General features: G+C 44.8%; 1 protein-coding gene across 7 annotated transcripts in view; it reads left to right on the forward strand.

Annotated features, from left to right (window-relative positions):
- Positions 1-20,875, forward strand: part of SCAPER (S-phase cyclin A associated protein in the ER) — a 378,523-nt gene that overhangs the window by 40,465 nt on the left and 317,183 nt on the right. For all 7 annotated transcript variants that reach the window (XM_090028843.1, XM_090028845.1, XM_090028844.1 and 4 more), the window contains one exon: positions 7,633-7,830. In XM_090028843.1, the coding sequence (XP_089884969.1) occupies positions 7,633-7,830 (198 nt within the window). The remainder of the gene's footprint in view (positions 1-7,632; positions 7,831-20,875) is intronic.

The raw sequence follows: 20,875 nt of genomic DNA on the forward strand, positions 1-20,875 counted from the left end.
CTGTCATGACCATTTTAAAAATAAGAGTTGAATGTTGTATTTTGCTACTGAATTAAGTTGATGCCAGTAGCGCAGCTGGTTAATAACTCATTCAGTCTGGCCCTTTTCAAGGACTTAATGGAGGTTAAAATGCCAAGCATCAGATGCAATCTGGGTTCTTTGTTAACAGCTGGCTTCCTTTCCCTTGAGTGGCAGATATCAAATGGTGACAATTTCAGATGTAGAGTATCAGAACTGACTAGGGCCATGGGGCTTAAAAAACCCTTTAATTATCTCCTACCTCAGTGTCTACCCTTAGGTATAGTTCTATTCCCAAGGAATTTGTTGCCTATTTTATAGTTTAACTGTATGCTGGAACTTTGATAAATGAATGATATAACTGCAGCCTCCTACTGTTGTTCTATTGATATAGCATGTTTCATGCTTAGCCTAGAGAAATAGTCAAGTGTCTGTTATTGCATAACAGTAGAATTTGTTGAATACTATTGTCCATTATACTATCATCATAAATCAAATCTTCAGAAATTCAGATTTTATAAGCATGTGAATCAAGTCTTATACCTTAGGTTAATGAAAGTACTTGTATAAGGAAAGAAAACAATCCTTTAGGCAGGGGTGGGCAATTATTTCAGCTGGAGGGCTGCTTAACGAGTTTTGGTGAGCTGTTTAAGGCCACAAGGGTAGTCCTGCCCCTTGATGGGTGCCCTGTGCCTGGTTGCCATCTTGGGACAAGAAGTCCCATCCCTCACACCTGACCTTTGCCACTGGAAGTCCCTCCCTTTGCCCTAGAAGTACTCCTTTTGGGAGGGAGAGTGCTGCCATCTTGAAACCGGGGGCGGGGGGGAATGTACTAAAATAATTAAACATCTACTATAATTTATTTTAATTTTATTTAAAAAGTATTTTTGTCCTCATTTATGTGTTTGCATTGTGTATCTAGAGGCAATTGAATAACAGCTCAAAATACAGCCTTACTGTTGTATATTGTGTGTGTGCAGTGTGGATATGGTGTGTGGAGGGGTATGGATTTGGGATATGTGGTTGGGGTAGGGGCTGTGGGTGTGTGAGCGGTTATGGTGGGGGGATGGGAGTGTGTGTGGGAGGGTGTAGATGTGGGGGCAGGAGCACGAGGGGGGAGTGGTCCTTGGAGTCCCTGGAGTGTGCCGATCCTTGGATCTGCACATTGTGACAGTGAGTAGGGCCAGCCCTGCCCAGCCCCATAATGTGCAGCTCCCTGTACTCCCACCCCAGTCCCTGGCTGCAGGTGGCAGCAGCATGCAGGGCCAGCCCGACCCAGCCCCATAGCACATAGCTCCCTGTGCTGCAGCCCCTTTTCCCCAGCAGAATTCCCTGGTCCTGGCCCAATGGGCTGTTACCTAAATTCAGTTGCCACTCTTGCAGGCAGGGAGGCTGGAACCAGCCACAGGGTTGCCAGCAAAAGTCTCTGCCAGGCCAGCACTCCTTGTCTCCAGGCCCCCCTGGTTTGGGGCTGGGGTGGGTCAGGCCAGGGTTGGGTGCGGGGTGTTGCTTAGCAACCAGAGATGCACCTCCTGCAGGGATGCACCAGCTTGCAGAGGGGCAGCCCAGGCCCACAGCTTACAGAGGGCCCAGTAGGCTCTGTCCCCACTCCAGCCTGGGGCATGGAGCACATGCTTGTTTCAGTCCAGTCCAGTAGCAGTGAGGAGGCAGTGACTGTGAACAAAGCAGTATAGGGGGCCTAAGGCTACAGGGAGATGCAGGGGTAGATGTGGCAGGGGGTGCAGCCTACGGGGGGGACAAGTGAGGGGGGGACAAAGGCAAAGGTCAGGCTGCTTGATATCCCCCAATTGCCTGCCCTCCACCTACTGCCTACCTGTCCCCCCTGCTTTTCCTGCTACAGTGGTGGGGAGGACAAATTTAAGATGACAATAATTTAGACTTAATATGTGGAAAATTAAAAAAAAGAAAAAAAATCACAGTTGTCTTGGATTTGAGTAATATGGTAATATACCCAGATTACATTAATTGGTTAAAGATCATTAAATATATACATACAAGACTTTAATTTTATGACACCTTTAATTTTTGAAATGCTGTAGGGAAGTAGTGATTAGGGACTGGGAAGTGTGTACAGGGGTGCAAGGGACTCTGCTGATTTTTTTTTTTTTTTTTTTTTTTTACAGACATTTGAAATATTTGTAGTAAATATGAACAATTTACTACTTACAAACTGGTTATCTGTACTAAATCTCCTTATAGATAAGTAAATAAAATTAAATATGGCATTTGCCTGACCAAGCTGACCAAGCTTTTAGAGATGACAGCTTAGAATCTTATTAGATGAACAAACAGCTCTTTATAAAACTTTACATAACTTCATGCTTTCAGAAAATAATACTCACAGATAAATGATTGTATATGATCAGTTTCAAGCAGCAGGGATTTCTGTTGAGATTTTTGAGCTATATATTGGAAATCTAGTAATAGCTGCAACTATAGAACTGCTTCAGTTCATGCTTGAGTTACCCCTACTAAAAATACAGTTGACATTCAGGAAAGATAACTAATCAACATATATGTCAAATATAGCAGAAAGCTTAAACTTGGAGTGAAACATGAACTCTGACTTCAAAAGAATCCTTAAAAACAGGCATTTTTGGACATGTTTGTGTGAATTATGTATAGTTCCTCAGGCCCACTTTGAGATAGTGAATTTATTCTTTATGTTCATGACCTCTGCTGAATGTGAGTAGAAGCTTAATCATGTTACCAAGGTCACATTTTAATAAATACTGACAGTGGAAGGTAAATGCTATTGTTATAATACAGCCATTTATAACATTAGTTTAAACTGTGTCATTTTTTCCCATCATAAACTCTACTTTAAAGAAGTTATAAATTAGCCATCATACACTTTAACCTGAAGGCCAAGACCTTGAACATAAACCAAGGAGCATCTTTTTAAAAAAGCAATTTGGAAAAAGATCCGTGACTTTTTATGGCATTAGAGAGAGGTTTTAGTGGTTTCACGTTACTCCTAGGTGTTCCTATATAAGATTCAAACTGTTGGTGGCTCAGGACATCTATACTTTGTAGGTCATGTAATCTGCATATGTATTTGGGTGGTGGGACATTCTCAGGTTTAAAATTCAAGTGAGACGGATAGAATTTTAATCCAATCAGGGCAAATTACATTTTTTTCTTCAGTAAAAGCTAAACCTGTCTCTACAACTTTCCTACTAATCTGTCTATATGGAGTTGCCTCCTTTTGTAGTGCTCAGTTCAGAGGTGTTACTGGAGGTGAGCAAGAGGGGAACTTGCTCTAGGCACCAAGTTAGAAGGGATGCTAGAATTGCCTCTCACTTATGCAGTCTGTATCTTGGCAGGAACTTAAAACAACAGCAGCCAGGACTGTTTTGAAGACAGGGGTGGGCCACATGGGATACAGCCCACCAATTTATTTTCATCTAGCCCACAGGCAGACAGCAGCACTGCACGGCAGGTCCTGGGTGAACTATGCTTGGGTCCTGGCTTCTGTTGGTAGGCGGCATGGGTAGCAGCTCTTGCGTCCGCTGGTCCTGCAGAAGACACTGGGTGGAGGCAACTTTGTCAGCCTGCCTGCTTGGTATTATGCAACAGCCTGGGAGATGAAATTTGGCCCTGCAGGCCATGGGTGAGCCATGGTGGGCGGCACCCAGGGCCTGCAGGTCCAGACTTTCATCTCCCAGGTTCTGTGGGACATACTGGGTGAAAGCAGCCCCGTCTGTCTGCCCGGTACTGTGGCATCAGCAGAGACTGGGGCCTTAGTACATCTCACCCAGGGCCTGCCCTGCAGAGCTGGGCAGGCAGGGCTGCTTCTGTCCAACATCCCCCATAGCACCAGCAGAGCCAGAGCCTGTGTGGAGCTTGTCCAGGTTATGTCCACAGGGGATGGGCTTCTGCAGTGTTCTGTCCTACCCCACCATCAGGGTCAGGGTGCTTGTGTGTACACACATGCTTCAGGAGCCCTGATGGTGGGGGACCTGTGTGGAGGCCCTCAGCCAGGCTCCATCCCCCATGCATAGAGGCTGCACCTGGCTAGGAGTGGCCCCTGTGTGGTGCCCCATGCTCTGCCAGCTCATGTTACATGGCCACATGGTGCCTCTTTGCCACCAGCAGCTGCCCAGGTCATCTTCTTGAAGCAGTAGGTAACTGCCAGGTGCTTGCTATGTGCCCCAATCAGTGCTGGGGAGTGGAAACCTCTGACACATAGCCAGTGCTGTGGGACAGGGCCCTGCACTTGCTGAGTTGGCCCACCCTAGCCATGCGCTCCAACTGCTGATCCAGCCAGCAGGTGCTGGCTCCAGAATCTGTGGGGGGGCCAAGGTGTGCTACAGCCTGGGGCAGGCTCATGTTCCAGCTCCTGCTCTGGCACCATTTCTGGCCTGGCTGCATGGAGCTCTCCTGTGTGCATGTCTGTATGTGTGTGTGTACGTATACATGTGTGTGTGCAGCCCTCAACAACCTGCTAAAACCAGTTAAGTGGCTCTCCAGCTGAAATAGTTGCCCACTCACGCTTTAAGAACAAAGCTGGGGTAGGCAGAGTGCAAATGTCAACAGCAGCTTAGCTGGGACTCCTTAGAAGTTTCTGGATGGGTAAGGCTGTTGTTCTCCTTCTTCCCCCCTGCTCAAACCCTGGCTCTTGGATTTGCCCTGTTCCCCCTCCCCATTATTGGACCCTCACCCTCCCACCCCAGCTCTTGGATCTCTGCCTCCAACCATTCCTTGCACACTCAGAACCCACACCTTCCCCGTGCTTTCAGACCTACGTGCTCCAACCTACCTTCCTGCAGGGTTTTCCTCAGGCACTAGCTTGACTTGTTAAACCTCTGGAGAGGTGTCAGTCGTGGAATTTAAGACTGTATACTCCTGTCCACATGCATTCCCACCTTGAATGTCTCTGTAGTGCAACAAAGATGGAGCCAGCTTGCTTACTCCTTAAGCCTTTTATTAAAGTGGAAGTGTAGCTGAAAGTAACTTCATATCCATTTGTAAGTAGGAAAAATTGAAAGGATTTTCCTTTGGTCTTTAAATTAAAATTAAGAATATGTAAAAGAGAGACCATAAATAGTATCAGTGTCTCTCAGCTGGTGAGTTGCATTGGAGTTGTTGAGTTTATTTTACGTAAGACTGAAGCTGCTGAAAAGGTTTGTGATGAATTAATCAGATGGACACATTCACAGGTGGATCCAGGGAGGGTTGCTAGAAACTCTAACTCTAGCTAGAAACATTAACTCAGATGTGGAAATAACTTCCAGTATATTACTGGATGCATTGTCATGATGCTGAAGAAGGTTAGATTTTGTTTTATGAATCTGAAAGAGATGTATGTTTAATGTAATGAATGCAAGACTAATGACCTGGCCTTTCATTGTTTTTGCCTAGTTTGTTGTATTTTTATGTGTAAAAATAAATATAGTTGCAATATGTATAGTCGCAATTGATCACGATTTTAATCTCGCAGCTAGAAACCTCAAAATTATGCATAGAAAAACTCAAAATTATGCAGCCACCTTGTATGGTTGGGGTTGGTGTGGTGTGTGTGTTGGGGGGGAATTTATGAAGGTGTGGGGGGCTGTCTGTGTGTGTGTGTGTGTGAGGTTTGGAGTCTAAGGAGGGGAGTTCCCTGCATGCCCTGGCAGGATGCAGGGTACTGTGTGTCAGGAGTGAAAGGCAACAGCAGGGCTCAGAGGGCTGTGGCTTGGGACTGAGGGGCAGATGCACAGAAACATGCATGCATGCATGCACGCATACACAGCGCCCAGCAAGTAAGCTTGTGGAGGGGGAGGGGTGGAAGAGAAGGAAGGGGTTGTGGGGTGCAGATTGATGCCTCCACCTGAAGGGAGGGCGTGGGGCAGGGGCTGGTCATTGGACAGAGCTGCGGGTGGTTTTTATGAGGTATGGGTGGAGTGTGGCTCCCCGCCTCTGCATACCCCCCTGCGGAGGCATGGAGGGGACATCTCCCCCCAGATTTGTGTGTGGGGTAGAGGTGGGTGTGTCACTGTGGGCTGGGGCTGTGTGCCCTGCTGCCTTTGCCCTGGGAACCATGAGACACTATGTTGTGCCTCCCACTGCCAGATGGGCAGCAGATGCATATTGTGGCCAGCACGTGGCTCCTGGGGCAAAGGGAACAAGAACAGAGCCCCAGCCCACAGTGAGCAACTTACCTCTGTCCGATGCACAAAGTTGGGGGGCACATGCCCCCCCATGACTCCCCCAGGCTTGCATGTAGCTGCCCCCCCCTTTGCACCCATGGACGAGCCACCCAAAGCTCTGCCCCAGGGCCCCATTCACCCTAGGCCCTGCCCTATTCCCTCTCACCATGGGGGGCCTCCATCTGCCCCCACCCATGATTAGTGCATTAAAAACTAGCATTTGATGAAGAATCACTTTGGACCGACTGGCATTCCTGTCCCAGCTGCTGGTGAGACACTCCTTCACTTGCTGGCTTGGTCTATGGGAAACTCCTCCTCCTCTTTGACTCTCATCACAGGAGTGAATCTTAAGCATCTTGCATCTGACTGAATTCCACTTTCAAGTGAACAGCAAAGGAGATGTGCTTCAAACTGAATGTTTCCTGTGACTGGCTAATGTTATATCAGTCAGCCCAGGAAGATCCTACCCACCTCTTTGACAGGGGATGAAATTCAACTTGCAAGATCAGCAGATGCATAGGGATAAATCACTGCTTCCAAGAGGGCACATAGTAGACCTTGTGTGATCCAGTAATTATGAAGATAATTTTGGGGTGATCAGAGTCCAAAGAAAACAGATGTCAAATTTAACAGTGTTTGTACATCAGTTACTTGTCCTCTTGTCACCTTAGATCGAATGTAGTCCATTTATTTTGATTAAATATGAAGGTGGAAGTTTAAAGTACAGTTATGTTATGGAAATTATGACTCTTAGAATCAAAATAACTTAGGGCATAAGCAGGAATAGTACAATTAAAAATGGCATTCCATGCTTTACAGTGAGCTTGAATTGGCTTGTAACGGTTAATACTTTGGTGAACAGAAAGCGGTCTGGTCAAGCGAAAACATGAGGCTTCTAAAGTCTTAAAGCTTTTCTTTGCAGCTAATTCAGTTCTGTCTTCTCTACAGTGAAATCATAAAATATCAATGAAAAGGCCAGCCACAGCAGTTATTCTCTGACCATAGGACTTGCACACTAAAGTTATCATATTTTAACGAAAACAGTTGAGACAAAAGTTCTGTATAATGCCTGTAATGACATTTATTTCATAACTGAATATACCTCGTGTGGTTATTAGCAAAACAGCATTTGTACCTTCTGGACATACACTTGTCAGAACAAGTAGTGGGGCAAATATAACTTTCCCATGTGCATGCAGAATATCTTGTGCAGTTTCCAATGTAAATATTGAATTAAATGTCAGAGAAACAGAAGTTAGGTCCTGCAAAACTGCCCCTTTTGTTTAAGGTGAGAAAAAATGTTTGAAGTACTCAGTCAGTAGGCTATGATGCAAGTCTCACTGAAGAATGTCTTGTTTGAAAATGTTTACTTTTGTTGAAAAAATGTGTTATACAGAAGCCCAACCCCTTGCCATTCTTTTATTTGTTTTGTTTTTCATGTTGTATCTCGTTTTTTCAGAGCACTACAGGAGAATGTAAAGTAACATCAGCACCAGCTGGAGATAAAAACTTCGACAAAAGCCCAACGAAAACAAGACAGCCTCGGAAAGTTGATCTGAGAGCTCGATACTGGGCATTTCTTTTTGACAATCTTAGACGGGCCGTCGATGAAATCTATGTTACTTGTGAATCAGATCAGAGTGTTGTAGAGTGCAAGGTGAGACTCAGTTCGTTTTACTTCATTTGTTGTGGTTTTTCTCTTGATGCTAGTTGTCTATAAATAAACAAATAAAAAATCAGAACTTTAACTTAAAGTTATTTTATTCTTTGGATTTGGGTGGGTCCTTTAAATCAAAGAATGGAGAACATATTTCTTTATTCTGCCTGTTAAAAGCGTGTTTTCATCTTAGCCGCTAAATGGGTTTGAATGATATGAAACAAAGCAGTATGTATTTTTTACAGTGTAATAAGATTAATTTATATTTAAAAAACCCTGTTCAGTTTGGCCAATTTTTCTTGTATTTTTATATTTTCCTCATATTTTCTTGCCATATGTCGCACTGTTGAGATTTGACCTGTTTTCACATTCCTTTGCTTCCTGTTTAATGTCCTAATTACATATTGCTCCCTTTCTGCGGAGATAGTTATCATTCTTCTAATTCACTCTAAGGAGGTAAGAAAGTGAGATTGATGGCAAAGTATGAATATAAACAGTGTCTGGGTGGGATATCATTGCAGGGTATTTTTTTTTCTCTAAATTTAAATAACTTTATATTTGCAGTAAGAAGTAAAACAGATGCAAAGCACAGTGTATTTCCAGCAAATCAGTAGGAAAAACTATTGCCTTTTAATAAAAATAAATTATATGCTTTATTACTTTTATAATTAGTTAAATGATTACAGGTATTGAGAGAAGCCAGAAAAATACTTCTTTAAGGAAATACTCAGAGCACAACTTCTGTTGTCATATTAAACATGGCTGGTAACTCAACAGATGCTGGAAGCCATTACCTAATCATTGTGAAAAAATTATATATATGGCTTAAAGTTAACTTTCATCTTATCATGTGCATCTAGTTTTCTGGTAAAGTCAGAGACAGCCAAATTGCTTTTGAGATTAGCGTACAAGTATATTTCATTGAAAACAGGTTTCAACCCAAACAGTAGCTGGAGGCTTCTAAACCATTGGTTAGTCTAATGTAATATAACATTTTGTTTCTGAACTGTCTTCCTGGTTAGGAAATTTCTCTGATGAATTTTTTGTTTAAAGAAAGCCAGTCTGCCTTGTCATGTAATCAGGTTACCATTTTTAAGCTTTTGTGACTAAAAGAACATAAGTTTATTTGTATCATTATCACATCTTTATAGATCTCTAACCTCACAGAGAATTCCAATCATAGTACACAATCTCTTCTGGGAAGGAAATTTATGTCCCAAACTAAAAATCTTCATTTCAGGAACCAGTCAAGATTGATAAAGTGACAACAATACATTTACCTGTCATATTGTTTGTTTGTAAAACCCAGGTAGTTATAACAGCACAGAAATGAACAGTTAACGAACTTCTAGTTTGTGAGCTACAAAACACTTATAAGCTCATTTTATTACATATAAAGAAATTCCTATTTTATCATAAGTCAACAACCTTAACTTTGATGCTTGTATTGTTGGGATTTTGTGGATGTTATTTTTGTTAAAGTCACTTGAATTTTTGTAAAAAGAAAATTATTTTAACTTTTTTATTAACAAAAACAACTTACCAAATAACACATTTAACTTTAAAGATGCATCCAGTCTTCTAAGATATATACAAAGACATATTTATCTTCTGTCAATAGTACTCCTTTAAATCAAATCACTGTCCTCAGAAAAGTCTTATGTTCTTTCCTTCTCTTCCATACGGTCTCTAACCTTTTTTTTTGTTTTGGTCTATGTTAAGCTTTTGTGTTTCTTCATCTTTATATGTAACTTGCTTAATGATTCAGCCCTTCTTTTTCCTTAGAACTCTGTATAATACAAAGCTTATGTCTTCTCACTTCTGTTTTTAGATTTCAAATTTTTCCAAAATTTTTCTTAACTGTTAGCTTGTTAAAGTAGCACTTCCTTTCAATATTCAGAAACTTTCTCAAATTTTCTTTCTCAGGTGGGGCTGTATTTATTAGACTATGCTTAACGATTGACATGTTCTGTATGGTTCATGAAGGGTTAAATTGCAGCCCCTGGGATCCCACCTGGCTGCCATTCTCTCCTGTTGCTCCAGCTGCAGAAACATCCATGATCTCCAAGCTCCCTTTTCCTCTGGCTTTTCCTTCCCTGCGGGTGAGGCAGTACAGCCTGCAGAGCTGGTAAGATCCCATGGCCCAGGATGCCTGAGAAACTGGAGGACTGAGGGTGAGGTGGGGTGCCCAGGCGCACAGTGAAATAGGGAAGAAATGGAGGATGCTTATGCCCACAGTGCAGGGGGATCCTCAGCATGTGGTGTGCTGCAGTGGGGAGGGGAAGGGAGAGAAGAGAGGGGAGCCCAGATGTGTGTTACAGTGGTGGTGGTGGGGGAAGCCTGGGCATACAGTGCAACAGGGGGGTGAGGAAGCCAGACCATGTTGTGCAGCAAGGGACAGGACACTGGGACTTAAGGTGCTGCAGAAGGGAGCCTGCATTGTGCAGCCCCAGGGGCCCATGGCCCCTTCTAGGGGGGCCTCCACTAGCAGAACCTTTGATGTGTGACCCCCAGCTGCTTAGTTGGCCAGCCCTGCCTTAAAAGTTTCTTTTAAATCTGATTTATATTATTCTTAGTGAAATACAGCCTGATTTCTCCTGATAGTTCCAATTCTTTCCTGGTCATATCGAAGTAGTGGGATATTCAATTGCCAAGTTTTCATTTTGGGTGTGTTCTCCCACCCAATAAAAAAAACTGTACTGGTCCAAGGTTTGACCAAATAAGTCCATTTCATTTAACTGAACTGGACCAGGGGTGGACAAAATATGGCCCCCAGGCCAGATTTGGCCTGCTGACTGATTGAATCTGGGGTATCAGTGGGGCACCTGCCAATTGAATGTGGCTTGCAGCTGTCCCTGCAGTGCTCTGCATGGGACGGAGCCTTGCTTGGGGCTTGTGGAGCAATATGTAATTAGGGGCTTGTGTCATGCTCCAGCCCATGGCTGCTATCTCGGCCCTGGCCAGTGTACACAACTTGCTGGTGGGGCTGCTCCCAGTGCAGCTGCTTTTCAGCTCCAGCAATGGCTCTTCCTTCTGCTGCGCTGCTCTGGACTCCACTTCTCCTCTGGACTGGAAAGAAACTTCAGCCACACAGCTCTGGCTCCAGCTGCTGGCTGCCTTCCACCCACTCCATTCAACTGGTGCAGGCAGCTGAGTGTATAGAAGGCAGCTGAAAATCTCCTGTCCCAGCATGCAGAGCTTCAGCTCCAGCTTCTGGTTGCCTTCCACCCACTTGGCCACCCACCCAGCTGAAGCTTCCTTCTGTCCCAGAGTGGCACAGCAGAAGCAGGAGAAGTAACCCATACTGGTGGTCAGGGGAACTGAGCAGCAGCCATAATGGAAGCAGCCCTGCCAGTAACCTGTGTGCGCTGCCTAGGGCCAGGCTGGTAGGTGTGGGCTGGAGTGTAGTGTGGGATGCCCCAGGTGGGGTTCAGTCCCATGTGGAGTGCTGCAGGGGCAGCCACAGACCACTGTGTCTGGGTGAGCTCTGTTGCATGTGTTCCCTGCTGCCTCCTCACTCCCCCGCACCGGCCAGCTCCCGGGACCTAGTGCTCAGCAGCCTCCCCTCAAAAGTTCCCCCACACAGGGCAGGGACCAGCCTGCAGCCCTGCCATGTGATCCCAGCCTCTCATGCCTGTCTTGCTCCTGAACGCTGCTCCCTGCCCACCCGCAGCCCCATCCCATGTAGGTAGTTTTAGTTGGTTGTTGTGATGGAGGGGCAGGATGGGGGATTCTGGCCCAGCCCACAACAAGTCATCAAAACTCCCTGTGTGGCCGCTGGGCCCAAATAATTGCCCACCCCAATACACCCTTGCTAGGTAATGATGTCAAAAGTCATAATCGTATCTATTTTTGTATAATTTGTGTGGTGTTCAATAAGAAGAGAAATTTCTTTTTTTATTTAGACATCTCCAGGAGTCACAAATGTAATGATTACCCACCAATAATCTTGGTACTTAGTCCATTTTCTATACTTTGTAGTCTGAACATGTCCATTAGGTGCCTATTTTCTTGGATTGTAAAGCCCCCTAAGCACCTATACCTGGGTTTCTGCACATTATGTTTTCTATACTTTGTTATACTTCTGTCAGACCTGCCTATTTTGGGTCCCTAACACAGTTATAGTTTCCTCTCAATACAACATCTCCCTCTTTAAATTTTTCGGAAGTTTGAGAAAGTTTTCTTAAAAAAAAAAAAAAAAAAAGGGAAAAAAAAGAAGAGGCATTCAGTACAGATTAAGTGCCAAGATATAACTTGTTACAAAAACTACTGGGGATAGACAGTATATCTCTGCCTTCCTTATCCTTTTATTTTTCCTTAGACTCAAATGGTGTATGCTTTGCGTTGATAATTGCAAGTCCTCTTTTATTTGATTTACCTGGAGAACTATATGGAGGATAGAACTACTTTCCTTACTGTATTATTCGGATATGAGATGAAGGTTTTTCCCCGTTGGGAAGAGGGAAAAATAGCCCCTCATCTTATGATCAGATGCAAGGACATTTCACCAAATACATTGTCTGTCATTAAACTGCTGCCAAAAACAGCTTGTGCTCAGCAATGCAGCCAACACTGACTATGGCTATAAAAGACAGGCTCATATTGGGCAAACTTGCTGATGGGAACTTTTTTCCCTACAGATTTTATTAAAAACACACTTATCTTGCACATACAAAGCTACGCATATTGAACATCCTTGTTTTACCAAGACTTCATAGCACAGGAACAACTACATATCAAAAGCATACAACTACATATATTAAATCCTTAAACAACATACATAAACTTTCCACAAAAACCAAACCCTTACAGAAAATTTCTTATTCATACAGAACCCCATGAAAAAACTGTTACCTCAGTAACCACCTTAAATTCTCTGCTTCCCGAGTGTCCTGCTCCCTCCAGGCAACAGGTAGGGAAGCAGGGGTAGGGCTGCATCTGGGCAGGAGTGTGGAATGGGGCTGGGGCTGGCTGCAGTTGCCCAGAGGGACAGCGTGGAGCTTGGCTGGGCAGGGTGTGGGTGTGAGGGAGGAGGGGTATGGGGACCCCCCGACACTTCCCCAGTGGTGCGCAGCCCTGGCAGGCAATGGGGGCACCAGCAGTGTGGAGGTGGGGGAGCTACTCTGCTCTGAGCTGCTGCCTGGTTTCTGGCTCCAGCCAGTGCTGCGAGAAGCATAGCCCCTACCAAGCCGTTTGTTTTCCCGATGCTGCCTGTACTTGCGATGCATGGGAGGGAAGCCCCAGGCACTGAAGTGGGCTGGGGCAGGGAAAGTAGCCGGTTCTAGCACCTGGGGCCTTCTTCCCCCCCTTGTGCCCCATGGGTGCAGGGAGTTGAAGAAATAAACGACCCAGTGGGAGCTGTGTTCCTCACAATGAAGTGCAGTGCTGGCCAGAGCCAGGCATTGGCACCCCCATCTGCTGCTGTGCCATGGGGGAATGTGGTGGGGGGGTCCCCACACTCCTCCCACAGACCACACAAACCACACACACAGACACCCTCCCCCCAGGTGTTGCCTGCTTTGACTGCAAGAGAGGACAGCCTGTTCTAGAGCCAGACACCCACACCCCACAAACGCCACACAGCCCCCCAACATACCCTATTACCCCCCTCACAGACTTCCCCCACCCCATCATACACCCCCCACATACAGTATACAAAACTAAGAATGTATTTTTAGTTATTATGCAATCACTTCTATATACAGTACACAAACACAAATCATGACAAAAATATTTTTTGTAATAAAATTAAAATATGCTGTAGTCTGTATTTGACTTTTAGTGTACGATTTGTTTTTTTTCTGGTTCTAAGATGGCAACTCCCCCTTTCCAAAAGGAGTATTTCTGGGGGACAAGGGGAGGGACTTTTGGTGGCAAAGGTTAGGGGTGGGACTTTTGATCCCACAATGGTGGACAGGGGGTGGGGCACCTGTCAAGGGGCAGGGATACCCATGCGGTCCTCGACAGCTCACCAAACTTCGTTAAGTGGTCCTCCACTCAATAATTGCCTGCTCCCGCTTACGATCCTTCGGGGCCTCCAACCCTACCTTCCCTATTTTATACCGCTGTATGAATCCTTCCTTCCTGATGTAATGAATTAGCAGTTTCCACGTCCATGGACTTCTTCAAAGAGACCTGATATTTTCGCCATTTCCTAAAAATTACAGCTGCTTGAAATTAAGTGATATGTGCTACTTTCCCGTCTCCCTCCCTTGTTGCCTTGCATATTGTATTAACATATTTTGCACAGACGAACAATCCCAAGTCTAGCAGCCCTCATCTCCCACATCTTTCTTGCTTTGTACAGTTCAGCTCTAGCCAACCTTTCTGTTTTGGCATTTCAGAAGAACACATATATTTCCCTTTGTACTTTTGTCATCTGGCGCCATGTCAGTGAAAATACAATTCCTGCATATACAATAATCGGCAGTAGCATAGCTTTAAATGATGCCACTTTTCCAGCAAAGTACAGTGTCCTTCTGGCCCATAACCAAAGTATTTGCCATATTCTTGCCATCACCTTTTCTCTTCGGCGTCCATTACGATCCCTAGCACTCTCATTTCTCTCTCTAATTTGAAGGCCCAACTTCCACCAGTTCCCCACTGCCATTAGCCCCTGTCATTTCTCCATATTCTAATGTATGCTTTAGCACTCTTTCCATCAAAAGTCTGTCTCTAACTACTACATTTATATCATCCATGCATAGTATGTGTTTTACCTCTCCCCCTCCCAGTATCTTTACTCCACTTATGACCGTGTCTTTTCTTGATCTTTGTGCTAATGGCTTCGTGCTGCACACAAATAATAGTGGTGACAGGAGGCACCCTTGTCTCACCCCAGACGGATTTTAAAGGTCCTACTTAGATGCCCATTAATTTTGACTTGACTCTCTGCTTTTCTATACAATAACCATATCCAACATATACATTTCTCTAGGAATGCCATTTTTCCTACCACCTTGGATATGTAATCATGATCCATTCTGTCATATGCTTTTTCTAAATCTAGGTTTGCTATAGCTGTGTTTGTTTTCCTCTCTTGGATGTGGGACAGTATATCTCTGATTGCTTTGGAGATTCTTATACTTGATACTGGGCATACAGGCAGTCCTCAACTTAGAATGTTTTGAGTTGCAACATTTTGCACTTACGGTGTTTATAAATTGACACCCTGTTTCAACCTTATGATGTCACTTTCAACTTTACAACGCTTGATCCGATGTGATACCACACCAGCGAACAAGTTCGCTGTGTTGCTTATGTCCCTGGAGATCATCTATCCAAACTTCCTTGGACACTTTTTTTTCTTTAAGAAAGCAGACGAGACTCCTGAGAAGACTCTAGCCAAGAACCTTTCAAAAAGTCCAGCAGAGTGACCTCAAAGAAGTCTTTCCAAATCAGTATGATTGCTGTTTACAATATAAATACATTAATGTAGCTATGTTACTCATCTATAATTGATCAAGTACAAAATTCTGGGGTTTTTTTAGTGAAAATGGGGTACTGGGCCTTGGTTCAGGAACCAATCCCCCATTTATAACATTGTTTATGAGAAAATTGGTTCCGAGTGGCAATGTTTTGACTTAAGATGCAGTTTTCAGGAACCAGTTGTCATAAGTCTGAGGACTGGCTGTACTTGGTGGTCTTGTATTGTCTTCTGGAGGTTTTTCCTCATCCTCAAAGTCAGCATCTTGGCCATTAACGTATAGTCCACATCAAGGAGTATAATTGGTCTCCAGTTTTCCAAGAGTTCCCTCTCTTTTCTTAAGAGTAAGATCACAACTCTTCTTGTAAAATCTTTCCCTGCCTGTCCTGTTTCGGCTGTTCCTTTAAACACTTCCACCGTATCCTTCCCTACTCATGCCCAAAACTTCTTGTAAAATTCCATAGGCAGCCTGTCTGCTTATGGCGATTCCTCCTTTTTAAAGGTTTTTAAACATTATTCCACTGACTGTAAGCTTATCTTTTCTTCCATCTTCTTTGCTGCTTCTCCTATATTTTCTCTTCAGTCTCTTCCAAGAAACCCTTCATCTTCTTTGTGTCTATTTCCTTCTTCTGGTATAGCTCTTCATAAAATCTTGTCACCTCTAACACCTCCAGCTTTTCCATCTGGGCACCACCTTCTTCCTGCACTGCTTTAAGCTCTCCTTTTGTCACTTTCACTCTGGCCAAGAAGTATTGGGACCACTCTTCATTTTCTCCCACCCAGGATGCTTGTGGATTTTCTCTCATCTTTCTCTTTAAGCCAGGTTTCTAACTCTTGCCTTATTTCTTCTAGCTTTTAATAGTGTCCTTCATCGCAATCTGCCATTGATGACTTCTTCCTCTTCTGCTCTCAGCTCTGGGTTCCTGAATAATATTGCTACCTCTGTCACTTTGTTCTCATTTGTCCCTGACTACCAGGATGGCCCCTATCTCCACCTTTTCTCGAAGTGTTTATAATCCCTCTCCCCTGGTATACCACATTCTTGTAGGCAGATTATCTCTGCCCTTGAGACTTGGTTCAACACTGGTTCAATCCATTCCTATCTTTTCATTGTTAAGATGCTCCTGGCATTAAGCAGAACTATCGTCAGTGCCATTTACTCTTGGTTTAAAATGAGTGCGCCTGTCCATTAAAGGTTCGTCCGTGCTTGCTTTGAGCTGAGTGAGCCTGTCCCTTTAAGGTTCATCTGTCCTCCCGCTCGGAGTCATTGAGTCCTCCCACTTCCTCACTCATATTCCTGTAGCCTTTGCAAGCTGCTGGATCATTTTAACATTTAGGAAGGCTTGCATATTCCCTACTTCCCTCCTTCTGGTCTCCACTCCAGGCTCAAGCCCAGAGACACTAGCAGCAGGAAACTGCTCTCTGGCTCTTCCTCCAACTCACCTTCTTCATTATCAGGTTTCTTCTTCGGTATCTTCAGCCCCTGCATTTTCTTTCTTTTCCCGGCCTGTCTCTCTGGTTCTTTCTCTTGCTCCATCTCCACTTCTGTTGTCTTTCTTCACCACCCCCACCTTCGTGTCTGAGTTGTTTTCTGTTTCTGCTTTCCCTTCCATTCTGTCTTCTATCTCTTTCTGCACTGTCTCAATCACAGGAATTTTAGCCCCCTCCATCTCCGTTCCACCCTCCTGTGGGTTTCTTCCACCATTTCTGCCTCGCTGTCTAACCTCTCCTCTCCTCTCCTCTTCTTCTCTGGGTTTTGCTGTTCCTCGTGGGGTCTGATTACACTTGCAAAGGCTTTGGGGCACCTACAGTACAAGTGTCTTTCTCCCTTATGAATAGTGCATTTTAGGGACTCCTGGCACTCTGCTGCTCTATGCCCCATCTCTTCACATCTGTAGCACACTGTGAGGGGACAGTGTGTGGACAAGCGCTCCACCTCTCCACATTTGCTTCACTGTTTTGGTTGCCCATGGTCCTGGTGTGTCCTGATCTGGATTACTGATGGGAGGTGCAGCACACTGCCTGGGCTCCACTTGTCTGTTTGTAGCACTACTTGTGCCTTCCAGGATCCAATCCAGATACCATGTTTGTCCCTTACTTTGTCTATCAGTGTGACCCTGTGGGCATACTTTTCCATCCAGCTTTCTACATTTTCTGCGTCTATAATAAATCTGTGTACATTCGAACTGTAATCACTCTTTCTCTCAACTTTCCTTGTGCCATGAACTTTATTTCTCTGTTTTCCTCCCTCTGCATATTTCTTCCAAAAGTTCTCCTACCCTTCTCCATCCCAATAAGTCACATTCCCAAGTATTTTGGTTTTAGAAGCAATCAGGATAGTGAGATGCACCTCCAAAATCTCAAATAGCATTTTTTCCAGGAAATCGTATCTGTTCATTGTCAGTCCCGTCTGCCTCCCATCACTGGTTAAAGTTGCATTTGTCTGCAGCTTCTGCTCCTCAGTGGGCAGCCTGCCATTGTGCTTCTGCCTCCTCCTGATTCTTGCCTGATATACCTTCTCTGGCTGCTCTTACTCTGTCTCCTGCTTTCCTGTGTTCCAATCTTCTTTCTGGCATTGTCATTATTGTTGTTCCTGCCTCCACCAGTGCTCTCACGTCTTTCTTCCTTTCTTCTTCACCTTTGTCAACTCTCCCTCTGTTTCCAGGTCTTCGTTTCTGCTCTTCATCTCTTTTTCCAACTCATGCTTACTTGCCAGTACTGCCATTGTTTTGAGCTTTGGATCTCCCTCCTCCACTTCTTATTCCCCAATGCTCCGTTGATTCCTTTCTGTGCCTTTAAGGCATATATCAGAACCATAAGGATAGTTAGTGCAGCCCGCCTGAATAAGATACAGGAAAATTTCACTACTCGTGGGTTCAGCATTCGCAGTTTCAGATATTCAGGAATGCTGAACCTGCATTTTAAATACACTTTCTACACTTACAGGAGCTCCTCAGGAGCTCTGTGCTTGCTGCTGCCACCGGGCTCCTGCTGTTGCCACCAGAGCTGTACCTCCCCTCCCCAGCTGTCAGGGGCACTGTGTTGATGAACGCAGTGTCTTACTCGCGGATTTTGCCATTCATGGGGGATACGAGAACGTATCCCCCATGAATGGCGAGAGTTGCTTGTACATAGTAGTACCCATTAAGTGCAGTTCCCCTTAGCATTGAGTCTTTTTAAAGTCATGGTGAGCCAATACACTGCATACATTTTTACTTTCTCTTCACTCCCATAGGTCAGCTGAGCTTTTTTTTATCCCATTTCCAATGGTTCCTGTTTTTCAGCAGCCTTAAGAGAGTAGGGGAGGGGTAGGTGGGGGCAGTGTAGTGTCTTATATTTCACATTGTCCCATGTGGTCACCCTATTCCTAACTAATATTAGAATATTTTGGTATCACGGTATTTCTGCTTTATGCAAAACATTAACTTTAACAAAAAGTTTAGGAGGAAAAGGGGATAATACCAATTTGTCTTAAAATTACATATGGATGAGCACTTACATAAGAAACTGATCAAATATGCCATTAATGTGTATGTTTCAAAAGGGTTTCTCTAGAAAACATGCATTATGCCTTAGTTGAAGGCAGCTTTCATATTATGCTACATAGAGGGAGTAGTCACTCAGGTGGCTGGGCTCCAGTCCTTTTAGGCCTTTCTAAAAGAGGATCAGGATCTTTATTTGGACTCGGAATGGGACAGGTAAATGATGTAGTATATGAAGCCATGGTATGATTTGCCTTATTTAGTAGAAGGACTGCCTGCCTGCGTGCCTTAAATAAGCTTTCCCCCAAAAAATATGTTTCATTTGGGGTATCTGGTGTGCAAGAAACTGCAGTAATAATTTTAAACAGGTTAAAAGTCTTTTGTAAATGGCAACTCATAGGAAATAGAGACAAAAAATGTAAAGAAATGATTTCTGTCCTGCAAAAAATACTAGGCATTTGAAATAGCAAAGAGGAAAGACCTTGCTTGTTCAAATAGGCAGAAACTGGTGGTGGGAGCACATCATACATCCTCTGGTGTGTGATTGCTGCCTCAAAAGCAGCAGGGGCTTTTAAGAAAAGATTTTAAAATGCTGGAAAGCAAAGCTTTCCTTTGAGGTATGAGACCTCAGGACTTCATGTCTAATGCATCTTTTTACCTTTCAGAGAACAGTTATAGGTAGCTAATTTACCCTGTATGTACTTCCTGAATATATTCTTCTAGTTCTACTTGTATAATTGGTTAGTCATATATAAGATTTTCTAAACGTACGCTGTTGATCTTACAGAATTCTTTCAATATGTTTTCTAATATGATCAAGGCAATAGCCTAGATTGTGCCTTTCTGGAGGACAGCTGTGATGGAAAAGGGCATTTGTGTGTGTGTGTGCGCGTGCACGCATGCATGCATGTTAAAACTGTAAAGTTCAGCTTTAAAAGTTTACATGAAACTGTCCCTGCTTCCTCATGGTAGAAGAACCCTGACATTTGGTGGAGGCAACATCCTGGCAAGAGCCTGTAATTCATAGAGATTTTTAGGGGAGGATCCTCCTTTTTTGTGGCAAAAGAAATGACTGCTTGTCACGCCTCAAGCAGGTGCTATAAGTACATCACCACCCCCTGTGTTGGGGTCCCCCAATTTGGCTGCCGCGACTTATTGGTATCTGAAGAAAAGGAGGGGGTTCAGTGGTATTCTCTTCTCTATTGACCAGAAGACAGGTACTCACAAGTGCGCTGCTGTGTTCCTCAGGACGCTAGCCGGGGGGCGGGCGAGTCTGCAGTGCAGTGCCTTCATTGTCTCTGATATGTCCTCCATAGGAGGTCTATATTGAGCAGATTCTTTTTGATATTGGTTGGTGGAACCGGAGCGTGCTCCATCCACTCCATGCATTGACCTGGTATTGCAGTGCTTCCAGGACCGGTGCAAAAAAAAAAAAAAGTTCCTCAGGACTCTGCCTCCCCTACACCCCGTCCATTCGCCAACCGCTCGGGTATTCCACTCATTGCCCCCATGATCTACGTAGACCTCTTTACTATGGGATCCAGCATTGGTTTCGGCAATCTGACCTGTCGCCTGGATGTTGATACGTCTGGAGCCTCAGTCCCGGATCCCAAGGGGCTGAGCCCCAGGCATCTGGTGTCCCCCTCCAAGAGAGATGCCCCTGTAACACTTCAAAATTGAGGGAATGGGGATTGTCTGTCCCCAGCCTAATACCTGACACTGCTCCCCCTCCTTTGCTGTGGAACAGTGTCTTTCAGGCCGCTGCAGCCAGTGTCTGGAGCCATAGCCTGCTCGGCATGGTCCCAGCTGGCTTCCTTTCTCTCCCCACTGGCTTCTGGTGGGGTTTTTAAATTCCCTGCAGCGGTGGCATCAGCTGGCCACTGCCCTGCCCAGGAGGCAGCCACTTGATGAGCCGGTGCAACGCTGCCTCACGCGGCTCCTGCTCTGCTCCCGCCTGTCCCGGCGGTAAGGTTCCTGAGGTGCAGGGTGCTTTCCTTGGTGCCTGTGGGGGCTTCTCGCTGCCACGCTGCTGCTCCTCTGTCTCCTGTCCCTGAGCAGCATAGACTGTCTAGAAGCAAGGCAGCCAATGATTTGGTCCTCCTGTGCCATTGCAGCTTCTGCCTGGATTCCTTTATGG

Source organism: Crocodylus siamensis, chromosome 15 (genome assembly GCF_052110815.1).
Source record: "Crocodylus siamensis isolate JL-2025a chromosome 15, ASM5211081v1, whole genome shotgun sequence".
NCBI classification, from domain to species: Eukaryota; Metazoa; Chordata; order Crocodylia; family Crocodylidae; genus Crocodylus; species Crocodylus siamensis.